Source organism: Rhinoderma darwinii, chromosome 12, assembly GCF_050947455.1.
Source record: "Rhinoderma darwinii isolate aRhiDar2 chromosome 12, aRhiDar2.hap1, whole genome shotgun sequence".
Lineage (NCBI taxonomy): Eukaryota > Metazoa > Chordata > Amphibia > Anura > Rhinodermatidae > Rhinoderma > Rhinoderma darwinii.
In genome coordinates, this window is record NC_134698.1 from 41,207,429 (window position 1) to 41,225,343 (window position 17,915).

The 17,915-nt window shown below is 40.3% G+C and overlaps 1 protein-coding gene across 1 annotated transcript in view; it reads right to left on the reverse strand.

Annotated features, from left to right (window-relative positions):
- G2E3 (G2/M-phase specific E3 ubiquitin protein ligase) overlaps positions 1-17,915 on the reverse strand; it is a 95,349-nt gene that overhangs the window by 3,826 nt on the left and 73,608 nt on the right. The window contains exon 12 of the mRNA XM_075844936.1: positions 7,380-7,561. Within this exon, the coding sequence (XP_075701051.1) occupies positions 7,380-7,561 (182 nt within the window). The remainder of the gene's footprint in view (positions 1-7,379; positions 7,562-17,915) is intronic.

The following is a 17,915-nucleotide window of genomic DNA, read 5'->3' on the forward strand; positions in this document are numbered from 1 at the left end:
GAATGATAAACTGTATGAAGGTAAATGATAGATTATACAGTGCAAACTAAAGACTAACCAGATGGATTCAAGAACGCAAGGCTCATACTAAAGGTGTGAGTGACCGGCTTCAATTGAATACAAGACATGAATACAACATCAATATTTCATGCTGTGGCGGGTTACTGTTGCTTTTTTGTCAAAATTAATCACAACATACAGCTTTACCCTGGATATTTACAATTGCACGGTTCTTTGCTTCACATGAGATATTAATGAACTCTCCGAGCCGATCTGACGCTATAGAGATCCACTCTGTTCGGATATTGTAATGCAGAAAGAGATCTCAATAGAGAAAAAAAAGTTAAAATACACCATGCCTCCCTTGCTCTCATGGGCAAATAATGAAGTGGCGGGCAGACTTTGGTAACAGTAAGGACTCATGCACACGACCTGCTGCGGATAGCATAAAACACATGCTGACCTATGGGTCAATGCGCACGACCGTGGTTTCCACGGTCTGTGCATTGCCTGGAGCCTGGATCGCAAAATAAATACGACATGTCACACAGTCCGCAATCACGGTCCGGGCTCATTGAAATCAATGCACATTTTGTGTGTGCACAGTCCGGATGACATTCCGCTGCCTGTCCGTGCCATAATCACGGACCGTGGACAGATACGGCAGTGCGAATGAGGCCTTACTGATGGAGTCAGTCCAGTTGCTCCATTAAATTCCCTACACTGAAGTCTAGGAGAAAGGTTTACTACTGTGGGTGCATGAAACAGGAGAAAACGGTAGTCTGAGCCATCATTTTTACTATGGTGCAAGGAGCGGTCAGTGCAAAGAGCAGTCAAAATTTCAGGGCTGATTTTAAAGGTGCTTCCCAAGATATAAATCAAGGCGTCCCTGGGTCTAAAATACACTGCTCAAAAAAGTCAAGGGAACCCTTAAATCACACATCGAATCTTGAGAAGCAAAAGATACAAGTTGAAAATCTTTACTGATATAAATTGTGTAATTTGTTGAGAACAAAACGACGTATTAACAGTCAATGGAAACCAAAATCATCCACCAATTGAGGGGATGGTTCCAAATCACCCTGAAAATCACAGTAAAATATGGAGATCACAGGCACATCCAATTTGCGTGAATTTCATCTCAGCAACTAGCAATGTAATTCAGTAGTGTGTATAGTTTCCACGTGCAGGTATGCACTCCCGACAACGTCTGGGCATGCTCCTGATAAAACGGCAGGGAACAGGGAATCAGTGAGTGTCAGGAAAGTCTGTGGCGCTACTGGGCGCGTCGGATGCAACGATTCATAATGTCCCAGAAGTTCTCAATAGGATTCAGGACTGGGGAGCGTGAGGGTAAGTTAATGGCATAAATGCCTTAGTCATCCATGAACGGCCTACTCGGGTCACATGAGGCCGGGCATTGTCCTGCACCAGCGTGAGGTCTGACAATGGCTCCTAAAGGATTTCATCCCAGTATCAGATTGTGCGACCCTCCAAGAATATAACTCCACAGACAATCACTGACCCACCGCGAAACCGGTCATGCTGGACGATGTTGCTGGCAGCATAACATTCACCACTGCGTCACCAGACTTTTTTTTTTACATCTGTCACACCTGCTCAGTGTGAACTTGCTCTCATTCGTTACCAGAACGGGGTATTAATGGGGGACCTGCCAATTTTGGTGTTCTCTGGTGAACGCCAATCGATCTGAACAATTCTGTGCTGCGAGCATAGGTCCCAGTACAGGACGTCGTGCCCTCATGGAGTCTGTTTCTGACAGTTTGGTCAGAAACATAAACACTAGTAGCCTGCTGTATGTCATTTTGTAGAGTTCTGGAAGTGCTACTCCAGTGCCACCTTGAACAAAAGAGAGGATACTGATCCTGCTGATAGATTGATGCTCTTCTACGACCCTGTCTGGCTCTCCTTGTGCAATGGCCCTGGTATCTGCTCTATGCTCCTTAAACTGTGCTGGGAGACATTTGTAAAAGCACATATGGATGTGCCATCCTGGAGAAATTGGACTACCAGTGCAAACTGAATTGGCTGCCGGTACTGCCTCATGCTACCAGTAGTGACAAGGACACTAGTAAAATGCAAAACTAGAGAAGAATCAGTCAGGAAGGATAAGGAGAGAAGAATTGTCTGTGGCTGGCAGCTGCACAATTACTCTCTATTTTGGGGGTTGTCTTGCGGATGCCTCTCCTATTGTCACTTTCAATTTCATCACAATCGCTTATGCTTCCAAACTGGACAGATTGATATCGCTGAAATTTAATTGACCTGGGGTAATACTGTGATGCTTAAGTGTTCCCTTAAGTTTTGGAGCAGTATAGTAAATAAATGTACCAAATCTCCTCCATTCTCCTGTTGCTAGTCTCGTTGGTCATTCAGCTAATCGTTACCCGCCACACTGGCATTTTATCCACAGTGGTATATTGTCCGCAGCAAGAGACATTTCATCACTATGAATGACACGGCTTACCAAAAAAAAGCGGCATATGACCAAGGAGACCAGTTGGGAAAATGGAGAAGGATATGCAAATTAATGTGCCTTTGTCATGATACATTGGCATTTTACATATAGACATTTATAAAATGCCTATTAGTTAAAAACACTGGGTACAAGCAAACCAACTCCCAAACACCAGTTTAAAGGTGAAGTTAAAGGCTTATTCAGTCCCTATGAAAAGGACATGCAGCCGGCACTTGAGAAGTAGAGCCCTGCTAGTCTCAAGTGGCACCAGCATCTTAAAGGGGTTGTCCCAAGTTGACTCAAATTTTTTTTTTGAAACATTCTAAGCAGGAAATGAATTTTAAAAGATTTGCTGTTAAAAAATTTAAAAAATTCATTTCCTAAGTGCCTTTTTTTTACACTTGATAACTCAGCAAGTGCTGGTTATCTTTTCTAAAAAGGGGCGTGAGCGGCTTGATGTCAATCAAGCCGCTCCGCTCTGCAGTGTGCGCGCTCCCGATGTTGCTAGATACTGTAGTTCTAGCAACATCGGGAGAATGTTCGTCTCAAGCGGGCATGGTAAGCCCGATTGAGACGAACTTACCGTGAATGTCAACTACACTACACTACATTCACTACATGTAATGTTTGTACCCGCCGCATCGGTGCTGCATCAGCACCCGGCGAACAACTAAAAATATATTTAAAAAAATAAACTCACCTAAGACGTTCTAACGGCGCTCTGAACGGTCCCGTCACTTGCCATCATCCTTCTTCTTGGCGCCGCTCGCATTCATAGTAACAATGCGTTGTGGCGCAGATGACGTAATCATATCAAGCCCATGTGATTACGTCATCTGCGCCCACCGCTATGTTATTGTGAATGGGAGAAGAAAAGTGACGGGACCGTTCAGCTCTTCGTGGGAACGTCTTAGGTGAGTTTATTTTTGTATGTATGTTGTCATGTATGTGTATATGTGCATGTATGTATGTATGTATGTATGTATGTTTTCTTGTATGTATGTTGTCATGTTTGTATGTGTATATGTGCATGTATGTGTATATGTGCATGTATGTTTGCATGTATGTATGTTTGCTTGTATGTATGTTTGCTTGTATGTATGCTTGCATGTATGTATGTTTGCATGTATGTTTGCTTGTATGTATGTTGTCATGTTTGTATGTGTATATGTGCATGTATGTGTATATGTGCATGTATGTATGTTTTCATGTATGTATCATGTATGTTTGCATTTATGTATGTTTGCATGTATGTTTGCATGTATGTTTGCTTGTATGTATGTTTTCTTATATGTATGTTGTCATGTTTGTATGTGTATATGTGCATGTATGTATGTTTGCTTGTATGTATGTTTGCTTGTATGTATGTTTGCTTGTATGTATGTTTGCTTGTATGTATGTATGTTTGCTTGTATGTATGTTTGCATGTATGTATGTTTGCATGTATGTATGTTTGCTTGTATGTATGTTTTCTTGTATGTATGTTTTCTTGTATGTATGTTGTCATGTTTGTATGTGTATATGTGCATGTATGTTTGCATGTATGTATGTTTGCTTGTATGTATGTTTGCTTGTATGTATGTATGTATGTATGTTTGCTTGTATTTATGTAGGTTTGCTTGTATGTATGTTGTCATGTTTGTATGTGTATATGTGCATGTATGTTTGCATGTATGTATGCATGTATGTTTCAATTTATGTATGTTTGCATGTATGTATGTTTTCTTGTATGTTTGTATGTGTATATGTGCATGTATGTTTGCATGTATGTTTGCATGTATGTATGCATGTATGTATGTTTGCATGTATGTATGCATGTATGTATGTTTGCATGTATGTATGTATGTTTGCATATATGTATGTTTGTTTGCTTATATGTATGTATGTTTGCATGTATGTATGTCTGCATGTATGTATGTTTGCATGTATGTATGTTTGCTTGTATGTATGTTTGCTTGTATGTATGTTTGCTTGTATGTATGTTTGCTTGTATGTATGTTTGCTTGTATGTATGTTTGCTTGTATGTATGTTTGCTTGTATGTATGTTTGCTTGTATGTATGTTTGCTTGTATGTATGTTTGCATGTATGTATGTTTGCATGTATGTATGTATGTTTGCTTGTATTTATGTATGTTGTCATGTTTGTATGTGTATATGGGCATGTATGTTTGCATGTATGTTTGTTTGTATAAATGTCTGTATGGCCATGTATGATACTGTCTGCTGGCGCCCTGTATCTAAGCCAACTTTGCCGCAGGCCTCTATACATGGTATATACACATGAAAGTGAAAATAAGCCTACAACATGTTTTATTTCATTTTTTTTTTTATATTTTGTATTTTTTACAGGTTTGGTGTTTGGACTACGTCGGTTTCGAGGACTACTTAGATAACCATTTTATGGATTGAAAAAAAAAGCGTCAATGAGGGTTGTGTTGGGGGTGCTTTATTTCAATAAAATATTTTATCTATATCTTTGTGTTTTATTTTAAAGTTTTATTACTATCACTTTAGTAATGGCCGCTGTCTGAGTGACAACATCCATTACTAAGGGGAGGCTTAGTGTTAGCCGGTACAGAGGCTAACACTAAACACCATTATTACCCCGGTACCCACCACCACCAGGGGTGCCGGGAAGAGCTGGGTACGATCCAGTACCCGACCATCTGTTGTGATGGTCGGGCTCCGGGGCGGCCGCAGGCTGGTATTATGAGGCTGGGAAGGGCCAAAACCAGTGGACCTTCCCACCCTTGTAATGCTAGGCTGCTGCTGCTGTGTTGTATCTGGCTGGTTATAAAAATGGGGGGGACCCCACGTCATTTTTTTATTTATTATTTATTTATTATTTTTATTAAAAAGACATGGGGTTCCACCCAATTTATCATAACCAGCCACAAACAACACAGTGTTATTAGCCTGGGAATGTACTAAACCAGTGGCCCCTCCCACCCGTGTAATGCCAGACTGCTGCGGCCTTGTATATGGCTGGTTATTAAAAATGTGGGGGGCCCAACGTCTATTGTTAAATTTAAAAAAAAAAACGACGTGGGGATCCCCCACATTTTTATAACCAGCCCGATACAACACAGCAGCAGCAGCCTAGCATTACAAGGGTGGGAAGGTCCACTGTTTTTGGCCCTTCTCAGCCTCATAATACCAGCCTACGGCCGCCCCAGTACCCGACCATCACAACAGATGGTCGGGTACTGGATCGTACCAAGCTCTTCCCGGCACCCCTGGTGGTGGTGGGTACCGGGGTAATAATGGGTGGTTAGTGCTAGCCTCTGCACCGCCTTACACTAAGTACCGCCTTTATAATGGACGCTGTCAATCAGCCAACTACCATTATCTAGGCACTAATAAAGTTTGAAAAAAAAACAGAGACAATTTTTTTTTATTGAAATAAAAAATCCCCAACAAAACCCTCGTTAACCATTTTATTAAAATTTTCAAAAACCGTAGATCTACGCAGTAGTCCAACGAATCGAAGACGTAGTCCAATTGGTAGATCAAAATCTGCAACAACATAAAAAAAAAAGTTAGCAATGTGAACAATACCGATACTTATACTCACCCACACACACACACACACACACAACCACACACAAACACATATAAACACACACCCATATATTACACAAACACACACATATACACACAAACACATGTACACAAACACACATATATACACAAACACACATATACACAAACACCCATATATACACAAACACACACATATACAAAAACACAAAAACATATACACACAAACATATACACATGCACAAACACACCCATATATACACAAACACACACACAAACTCCAAAAAACACACATATACACACAAACCCATACACAAACACATGTACACAAACACACAAATATACATATACAAAAATACACAAACATATACACACAAACATATACACATATGCACAAACCCACACACACAAACACATATACACACACAAACATATAGACAAACACACATACACAAACACACATACACAAACACACATACACAAACACACCCATATATACACACACGTATACAAAAACACACAAACATATACACATATGCACAAACACACCCATATATACACAAACATACACATATACACACAAACATATACACATATACACACAAACATATACACACACACACACACACACACACACACACACAAAAATATACACAAACACACCCATATATACTCACACATAAACACACACAAACACATATACACAAACACACCCATATATACACAGACACACACACACACACTTACCTTTAGCGGAGCACAGACTTCTCCTTGCGACGGGTGCCTTCCACTGCATCTTCTGCGCATGCGCCGAGATGCGCGTTCACGAGCAAATGACATCCTCTGCTCAGGGCGCAGAGGATGTCATTACGCATGCGCGGCCACCGCTAAAGGTAAACAGCGGTGGCCGGGAACCTAGGCAACGAGCAGGATACAAAGAGGGACCGACCGCAACTTCAATCAACGATATCATGAAAACGACATCGCTGGACGACGGACAGGTAATTAGAATTCTTCTTATTTTTACATGGGGGAGCTTTATAGCTCCATTTATCAACTTGGGACAACCCCTTTAACTACTCACAAGCATCTTATGGATGCCTCTATTTAGAGTGGCACGGTGTCATTAAAATGGTACGTTTAGTATATTAGAAAGTTCATGTACATTTACACTGAACATATTTATTGGTTTTAGTATTATTTCACCAATAATATAGTTGGTAGGAGGAAGCAGAAGTAAATTAAGTCTAGAACTACAAAACTTCTAAATATTTCTAGAGTTGAACATAATAATTGGCATTGGGTAATTACGTGGCAAGTCCCTGTTCCAAAACAAAACAGTTTGACTTCTGATCCTACCTTCAATATTGCCTGCAAGACATTGGGATCAGCCACATCTTCTAACGTGGGTTGTACAAGGTGAGAATCATGTATAAGGCAATAGAAGAGAGTATGTGAAAAAAAGCTTGGTGCTGGCCCCCCATGAACCAATGCGACGGCCACCATTCTGCCAGCTTCATAATACAGGTCATCATCTAGTGCTTTGGAAGAAGAAAAATAGCATAAATAAGACATTCAATGTGATTGAACTGAAATTCGATGCAATATGCAAGCTAAAAAGCGCAATTACTGTAGATAATACTATTAGAACACAATAACATGGTGCAAAAAGTGTGTTGTAAAAGTAGAAACAGCAAAAGGAAGTACAAGCTACAGGGGGTGAGGTGCTGGGCATCATATCATATTTGTGCTTCTTTTTTTATTTCATATTGGATGACATATGATAATTCAATTATCGATCTATGGAGATCTAGAGTAAAATGTATTGTTAGCCCAAAATGCTAAAAGTTGTCATTTAACCGCTTCCCGACCGACCGCCCACAGTAAATTCACGTCGGCATTTGCTGACATTCACGGTGGGTATTAAAAGTGGGATCCGGGTGTCTCAGAGTAGCGCTGACACCCGGATCGCGCTGTTAACCCCTGCCTCTGGTCCCGGAGACATGACCGGGACCTAATTGGTTCAGGTCCCGGTCATGTGATCGCAGGGAAAGTTTGTTGTAGCAACGAACTGGAAAGTTTGTTACTATAACAAACTGGAAAGTTTGTTGCTACAACAAACTCTCCCAGGGGACCGATTGCGGGTGCTGAAGTCGGTTATAAGGCAGAAACGGAGGCCATACAACGGCCCCCGGGTCTGCCATGCACAGCAGCCTATGAGAACCAGCCGGAGGCAGGTCCTCATAAGCTTCCTGTCAGTGTGACTCAGCGTCACACTGACAGGTTATAATACGTTACACTACCTAGGTAGTGTAATGTATTATAGCAGCGATCAGTGCTGCCAGTCTTCAAGTAAAACATGTAAAAAATAAATAAAAATGTTTTATAAAAGTGTAAAAACAAGTTATAAAAGTTACAAAAACCAAAAATGCTTTTTCTACTATTATAAGTCTTTTATTATAGGAATAAAAAAAAAAATGTTAAAAAAAAGTACACATATTTGGTATCACCGTGTTCACAACGACCCAAACTATAAAACTATAATATTATTTTTCCCGCACGGTGAACAGCGCAAAAAAAATAATTAAAACACAATGTCAGAGTCACTATTTTTTTGGTCATCAACCATCCAAAAATATAGAATAAAAATTGATCAAAAAGTCGCATGTACCCTAAAACAGTACCAATAAAAACTACAACCCGTCCCGCAAAAAACAAGCCCTTACACAGCTTTTTTGACTGAAATATAAAAAAGTTATGGCTCTCAGAATATGGTGACACAAAAAATAAATAATTTTATCGAAAAGTGATTTTATTGCACACATGCCACAAAACATAAAAAAAACTCTATACATCTGTTATCGCCGTAATCGTATCGACCCGCAGAATACAGTAAAATGTAATTTATAGCGCATGGTGAAAAGTGTAAAAAAAAAAAAGACAAAAAACATTGTCAGAATTTGTTTTTTTTGTCACTTTGCTTGCCAAAAAAAATCTAATAAAAAGTGATAAAAAAATCACATGTGCCCTAAAATGGTACCAATGAAAACTACAGATTGTCCCGCAACAAAATAAGTCCTCGCACGGCTCCGGTGAAGAAAAAATAAAAAATGTTCTGGCTCTCAGAATATAGCGACAGAAATGGTGCAGTGTCCAAAAGCTGATAAGATCGGGCGCCATTTATCAGTGCGACACTGGCCACATATCTGCGGATTATTATTTATTTACCGAATTATTATACCCTCTTATTATGTTCTGATGTACTCTGCCCAAGTTACACATACCCCCACAACATAAACTGAAATACCAGCAAAACTCCAAAAAGAACATTTACCAAGCAAACTCTGCGCTCCAAAAGCCAAATGGCGCTCCCTCCCTTCTGAGCCCCACAGCGTGCCCAAACACCAGCTTACGTCCACATATATGATATTTTATATCCGGGAGAACCCGCTCAACATTGTATGAGGTATTTGTCTTCAGTGGCACAAACTGGGCACAACATATTGTGCATTAAAATGGCATATCAGTGTAAAATTTGAATTTTCACTTTGCACCATCCGCTGCGCATTAACGCCTTCGCGCACCACGACTTAATAGCATGTCGTGGTGCGGGGGGTTATATATGGAGTGGGCTCATGGCTGTAAAAATGATATTATACTGCAATACATTAGTACTGCAGTGTATTGTACCAGCGACCTAATGATCGATCGTTCCAGTCCCCTAAAGGGACTTTTGGGAGGTTTCCACTGTTTTGGTACCTCAGGGGCTTTGCAAATGCGACATGACACCCGAAAACCATTCCAGCTAAATTTCAGCTCCAAAAGCCAAATATTGTTCCTTCCCTTCTGAGTCTTGCCGTGGGTCGAAACAGCAGTTTATTACCACATATGGCGTATTGCTGTAATCAGGACCAATTGCTTTACAAATTTTGGGGTGATTTTTCTCCTTTATTCATTGTAAAAATTAAACATTTAATTTTAATTTTCACGGCCTAATTCCACTAAATTCAGCAAAAAAGCTGTGGGGTCAAAATGCTAACTATACCCCTACAAAAATTCCTTGAGGGGTGTAGTCTAAAAAATGGGGTCACTTTTGGGGGATTTCCACCGTTTTGCTCCCTCCAGGGCGTTGCAAACGCGACATGGCACTGAAAACCAATCCAGCAAAACCTGCGCTTCAAAATCCAAATGGCGCTCCTTCCCTTCTGAGCTCTGCCGTGGGTCCAAACAGCAGTTTAGTACCACATATGGGGTATTGCTGTAATCGGGAGAAGTAGCTTTACAAGTTTCGGGGTGCATTTTATTCTTTATTCCTTGCAAATATTTTTTTTTATATTTTTTCAGAAAAAAAGTAGGTTTTCACTTTCACAGGCAAACTCCAATAAATATAGAAGACGACCTGTGGGGTCAAGATGCTAACTATACCCCTAGATAAATTCCTTGAGGGGTGCAGCTTCCAAAACCGTGTCACTTTTGGGGGATTTCCACTGTTTTGGCACTATAAGACCTCTTCAAACCCGACACGGTGCCTAAAATATATTCTAAAAAAAAAAAAAAAGGAGGCCACAAAATCCACTAGGTGCTCCTTTGCTTCTGAGGCCGGTATTTCAGTCCATTATCACACTAGGGCCACATGTGGGATATTTCTAAAAACTGCAGAATCTGGGGAAATAAATATTGTGTTGCGTTTCTCTGGTAAAACCTTCTGGTAAAAAATAAAATTTGTCAATTTCCCCTCTACATTGCTTTAATTCCTGTGAAACGCCTAAAGGGTTAAGAAACTTTCTGAATGCTGTTTTGAATACTTTGAGGGGTGCAGTTTTTAATATGGGGTGATGTATGGGGTCTATCTAGTACATAAGGCCCTCAAAGTCGCTTTAGAACTGAACTGGTCCCTGTAAAAATCGCCTTTTGAAATTGTCTTGAAAATGTGAGAAATTGCTGGTAAAGTACTAAGCCTTGTAACGTCCTAGAAAAATAAAACATTTTCAAAAAACGATCGAAATATAAAGTAGACATATGGAATATGTGAAATAGTAACTATTTTGTGTGGTATTAGTATCTGTTTTACAAGCAGATACATTTAAAATTAGAAAAATCATAATTTTTGCAAATTTTCTCGGATTTTGGTGTTTTTTACAAATAAGCAATTTATTGACCAAATTTTACCACTAAGATAAAGTACAATATGTCACGAGAAAACAATATCAGAATCGCTTGGTTAGGCAAAAGCATTCCAGAGTTATTACCACATAAAGTGACACGTCAGATTTGAAAAAAATGGGGCTGGTCCTGAAGGCCAAAATGAGCTCGGTCTTGAAGGGGTTAATCGGTTCAGGATCGGGCTATTTTCAGTCTTTGGAACCAGACACCGTTTAGGCATTTTTAGCACGCGTTAGTTAAATGGCTATAACTTCTTTATTTGTTGGGCTAGTGACAGGATTTTTGCAATCTTTTTTGTCGTAGACAATGCAGGTTTTTTTTTTTAATCATTTTTATACACACCCTTTTTTGCAAATTTATCATTTCTAGGCTTAAAGTGTAGCTAAACGCTCGACAAACTTCTGACATGTCATAGTGACATGTCAGAAGTTTGGATTGATGGGGGTCCGAGCACGGAGACCCCCACCAAATCGCTAGAACACAGCAGCTGAAGCACTCGTGTAAGCGCTCAGCTGCTTAGTTTCTGCTCGGCTTTTTCCGGAAAACCGATGTATCATGTACGGGCTCATAAACTCTCTATTGAGTCCGTACACTGATATTTATTTCCGGAAAAAGCCGAACACACACGAAGCAGCCGAGCGCTCATACGAGCACTTCAGCTTCTTCGTTCTAGAGATTGGCGGGGGTCTCAGTGCTCGGACCCCCACCAATCCAAACTTTTGATATGTCTCCATGACATGTCAGAAGTTTGTCAAACATTTAGCTACACTTTAAAGTTTGAAAATTATAGCAAAAAAAAAAAAAGATATGATTTTTTTAATTGTCAGCTAATTTTTTTTGATAATCTAGTTGTACCCTAAAATAGACCTTTTATTTGTGATGGTCATTGTCTACCGTAAATTTTGACATATTACATGTCTATTTTAGGGTAATTGGGTCAGGGCTAGCGTCACGACAAAGAAGGCGGGGGACACGTTTTTTTTGGAGGGTATTTTACGTATATTTATTATTCATTTTTTTGCACTTTATTTTACTTTTATTATGGCCTGTCCCTCAAAAAGGTCAGAAGAGACTTCTACACCATTTTACTCCACTGTAACTGGGGCTGTACAGTTACACGGGACATCAACCCTCTCATAGTGTCTATTGTCACTAATAGGGCAGTGCTGGGTCTAGTTAGACCCAGCAGCAGCCTGCCACTAACGGTACCCGGCGATCATGTGACCAGTCACATGATCATCAGGACCAATATACATATACACAGCGGATTTGCCTCCATTCATATGCACAGCGCTCAGCGAAAGCTGCTTCCATCTTCTCCTCAGGATCCCCGGCAGCCACGGACTGCTGGGGACCGGAGATTCAGTTGCCCGATCGCTCGGGCAGCCAGTTAAAACCCACGCTGCAAATACCCTATGGCGCAAGTTTTAACCCCTTCAGGACTGAGCCTGTTTAGGCCTTGAGGACAAAACTTATTTTTTCAAATCTGACATGTGTGTTACCTTATGCAGTAATAACTTGGGAATGCTTTTACCTATCAGACTTATTCAGAGATTGTTTTCTCGAGACATATTGTACTTTGTTAGTAAAAAAATGTCGTCGATAAATTTAATGTGTGTGAAAAACACCAAAATTTGGAAAAACTTGCAAAAAATTGAATTTTTACTAAAATTAAATGTATCTGCTTGTAAGACAGACAGTAATACCACACAAAATAGTTACTATTTCACATATCCCATGTGTCTACTTTATATTTGCATTGTTTTTTTTTACATTCTTTTATTTTTCCAGGACGTTACAAGGCTTAGAACTTAAGCACCAATTTCTCACATTTTCAAGAAAATTTCAAAAGCCCATTTTTTCAGGGAACAGTTCAGTTCTGAAGCGGCTTTGAGGGCCTTCTATACTAGAAAGTATATCATAAATCACCCCATTTCGAAAACTGCACCGCTCAAAGTATCCAAAACAGCATTCAGAAAGTGTTTTAACCGCATAGGTGTTTCTCAGGATCTAGAGCAAAGTAGAGGTGAAATTTAAAAGTTTCATCTCTTTTTGGAAAAATTCATTTGTAATACAGTTCTTTCTGTACCACAAGGTTTTACGCGAGAAATGCAACTCAATATATATTGCCCAGATTGTGCAGTTTTTAGAAATATCCCACATGTGGCCATAGTGTGGTAATGGACTGAACACAGGCCTCAGATTTTGGGGCCTCCTTTTTTTTCGAATATATCTTAGGCACCATGTCAGGTTTGAAGAGGTCTTGTGGTGCCAAAACTGTAAAAAAAACAAAAGCGATCCCATTTTGGAAACTTACACCCCTCAAGGAATTTATCTAGCTGAATAGTTAGCATTTTCACCTAACAGTTTTTATGCTAAATGTATTTGAATTAGTCTTTTGTTGCTGAAAAAACTTAGACATTTTTAATTTTTACAAGGAATAAAGGAGTAATAGCACCCCAGCATTTATAAAGCAATTTCGCCCGATTACGGCAATACCCCATATGTGGTCATAAACTGCTGTTTGGACCCACAGCGGGGCTTAGAAGGGAAGGAGCGCTATTTGGCTTTTGGAGCGAAGATTCAGCTGGAATAGTTTTTGGGTGTCATGTCGCATTTGCAAAGCCCCTGAGTTACCAAAACAGTGGAAATTCCCTAAAAGTGACTACACCACTTAAGGACTATCTAGGGGTATAATGAGCATTTTGACCGCACAGGTCTTTTGCAGAATTGATTAGTGGGAATAATGTTGATATTCATTTTCACGGCCTAATTCTAATCAATTCTGCAAAAGACCTGTGCGGTCAAAATGCTCACTATACCCCTAGATAGTCCTTAAGTGGTGTAGTTTCCCAAATGGAGTCACTTTTAGGGTATTTCCACTGTTTTGGTAACTCAGGGGCTTTGCAAATGCGACATGACACCCAAAAACTATTCCAGCTGAATCTTCGCTCCAAAAGCCAAATAGCGCTCCTTCCCTTCTAAGCCCCGCTGTGGGTCCAAACAGCAGTTTATGACCACATGTGGGGTACAGCCGTACTCGGGAGAAATTGCTTAACAAATGTTGGTGTTCTCTTTCCTCTTTTATTCTTGGAAAATTAAGAAAGTCTTTAGTGGGAATAATGTTGATATTCATTTTCACGGCCTAATTCTAAAGACTTTCTTAATTTTCCAAGAATAAAGGAGGAAAGAGAACACCAACATTTGCAAAGCAATTTCTCCCGAGTACGGCTGTACCCCACATGTGGTCATAAATGTTTTTTTATTAGAAATTAACCCCATTAAGGACGCAGCCTAGTTTGGGCCTTAAGGCTCAGAGCCCATTTTTCAAATCTGACATATTTCACTTTATGTGGTAATAACGTCGGAATGCTTAAACCTATCCAAGCGATTCTGAGATTGTTTTCTCGTGACACATTGGGCTTCATGTTCGTGGTAAAATTTGGTCGATATATTCAGTGTTTATTGGTGAAAAATGGCAAAATTTTGAGAAAATTTTGAAAAAATAGCATTTTTCTGAATTTAAATGCATCTGCTTGTAAAACAGACGGTTATACCACCCAAAATAGTTACTAGTTCACATTTCCCATATGTCTACTTTAGATTGGCATTGTTTTTTGAACATTCTTTTATTTTTCTAGGACATTACAAGGCTTAGAACATAAACAGCAATTTCTCATATTTTTAAGAAAATTTTCAAAAGCCTTTTTTTTAAGGTACCTGTTCAGTTCTGAAGTGGCTTTGAGGGGCCTATGTATTAGAAACCCTGATAAAACACCCCATTTTAAAAACTAGACCCCTCAAAGTATTCAAAACAGCATTTAGAACGTTTTTTAACCCTTCAGGCATTTCACAGGAATTAAAGCAAAGTGGAGGTAAAATTTGCAAATTTCATTTTTCTTGCTGAATTTCAATTTTATAAAAAAAAAAATCTGTAACACAGAAGGTTTTACCAGAGAAACACTACTAAATATGTATTGTCCAGATTCTGCAGTTTTTAGAAATGTCCCACATGTGGCTCTACTGCGCTCGTGGAATAAAACACAAGCCCTAGAAGCAAGAAAGCACCTAGTGCATTTTGAGGCCTCTTTTTTATTAGAATATATTTTAGGCAGCATGCCAGGTTTGAAAAGGTGTTGAGGTGCCAAAACAGTAGGAATCCCCCAATAGTGACCCAAATTTTGGAAACTACACCCCTCAAGGAATTCATTTATGGGTAATGTGACCATTTAGACCCCATAGTTTCTTCACAGAACATATTTGAATTGGGCTGGGAATTTAAAAAAATATATTTTTTCCAATAATATGTAGTTTTAGCTCATAAATTCTTATTTTCACAAGTAATAAAATACTCCATTTTGTTGCCCAATTTGTCCTGAGTGCGGCAATACCCCATTTGTGGTGATAAACTGCTGTTTGGGCCCATGGGAGGGCTCAGAAGGAAAGGAGCGCTATTTGTTCTTTGGAGTCCAGATTTTGCTGGATTGGTTTTCGGGTGCCATGTCGCATTTGCAGAGCCCCCGAGGTACCAAAGCAATGGAAACCAACCAGAAATGAACCCATTTTGGAAACTACACCCCTCAAGGAATTCATTTATGAGTGTTGTGACCATTTTGACCCCATAGTTTTTTCACAGAACTTATTTGAATTGGGCTGGGAAATAAAACAAAATTAATTTTTTCCAATAATATGTAGTTTTGGCTGAAAATTTCTTATGCCTCAATACCCCATTTGTGGTGATAATCTGCGGTTTGGGCCCATGGGAGGGCTCAGAAGGAAAGGACCACCATTTGGCCTACTGGGGATTTTCTGGTGCGAAGTCATGTATGCAGAAGCCCCTGAGGTACCAGTACAGTTGAAACCCACAAGAAGTGACCCCGTTTTAAAAACTACACCCTTAAGGCATTCATCTAAAGGTGTAGTGAGCATTTTGACCGGAGACATACACCCCATGAACTGTAATGTGGGTTCTCCTGGGTACGGCAATACCCTACATGTGGCTGTTATCAGCAGCCTGGGCACACAGCAGGGCACAGAGGGGAAAGACGAGGGGGATAAGATGTGCGGAGTGCATCAGGGTAAGTAAAATTGGGGTGAATTATAAACCAAGGGATGTATGATACATTTTAAAACACTTTCATACAGAGCTCTGGTTTTTAGGGACACGCGTTACATTGATATATTGTGTCCTCCCTTACCCCCTCTTATAGCAGACTTTGCACCTCTTTTGACTTTTTCCCTTCTTGCCAGTTTGGGGAACTTCTCCTGGAAAGTGTTGCCCTGGTACGATGTGTGTGGCCTCGCTTCCAGAAGTACTGGGTGCCCCCCCACTTCTTGGTCCCTAAAGATTAGGTTCTTGATAATCACCTCTTGAAATTCCAGGAAAGTTCCCCTCTGGCCTGCACATCGACGTAGCACGTACACATTGTACAAAGCCATCGGTATGAGGTGCACGGCCAGCTTCTTATACCACACCGCATGGCGCTGTAGGGCTTCAGGACTTTATCTGACAAGTCCACCCCTCCCATGTACCAATTGTAGTCCAGGATGCAGTCTGGTTTGGGTGTCTCTGTACTGGTACCTCGTACAGGTACATGAGTACTGGTGTGGCATCTCTCTTGTCTTGTACTTGACAATATGTTGCTGCTTGATTTTTCCCTGCTCTCACCCCTTCTTGTTTGCCCAAGCAGAGTCTTAGGGAGGCCTCTCAGATTTCTTCTAGCAGTGCCGCATGACTTCTGGGAGCGAGGCACTTGAAGAGTGGGACGCTGGTATAAAAATTATCCAGGTAGAGGTGGTGACCCTGGTCCAGCAGTGGGTGCACCAAATCCCACACAATTTTTGCATTAACTCCCGGTAAAGGGGGGGGGAGGGGCATTCTGGTGGCTGAATACTGCTGTCCTTCCCTTCATATATCCTAAACCTGTAGGTATACTCTGATGCACTCTCGCACAGCTTATACATCTTCACACCATACCTTGCCCTCTAACCCGGCAGGTACTGGCGGAATTGAACCCTCCCTTTAAAATGTACCAAAGACTCATCAATAGAAATACACTTCTCGGGGGTGTATGCTTGGGAAAACCGGGCACTGAAACGGTCTAATAGGGGTCTCCGTTTATACAAACGGTCAAAACTGGGGTCATCTCGGGGTGGGCACGGCTCATTATCAGTATAATGTAAGAAGCGAAGTATTGCCTAATTTTTTTTTTTTTTTTAGGTTACAGTTCAGTTCTGAAGTTGCTTTGAGGGGCCTATATATTAGAAACCCTTATCCCATTTTAGAAACTAGACCCCTCAAAGTATTCACAACAGCATTTAGAAAGTTTATGAACCCTTTAGGTGTTTCACAGAAATTTAGAGCAAAGTAGAGGTGAAATTTACTTTTATTTTTTTGTCAGAAAATACTCTTTATACAATTTTTTTTATAACACAAAAAGTTTTATCAGAGAAACGCAACTTAATACGTATGGACCAGATTCTGCAGTTTTGAGAAATATCGCACATGTGGCCCTAGTGTGGTGAAGCACCGGCCTCAGAAGCAAAGGCGCACCCAGTGGATTTTGAGGCCTCTTTTTTATTAGGCACCATGTCCGGTTTGAAGAGGTCTTGTGTTGCCAAAACAGTGGAAACCCCCCAAAAGTGACCCTATTTTGGAAACTAGAACCCTTGAGGAATTCATTGTAGTTTTCTTGGGGTGCATGTGGCTTTTTGATCAGTTTTTATTCTATT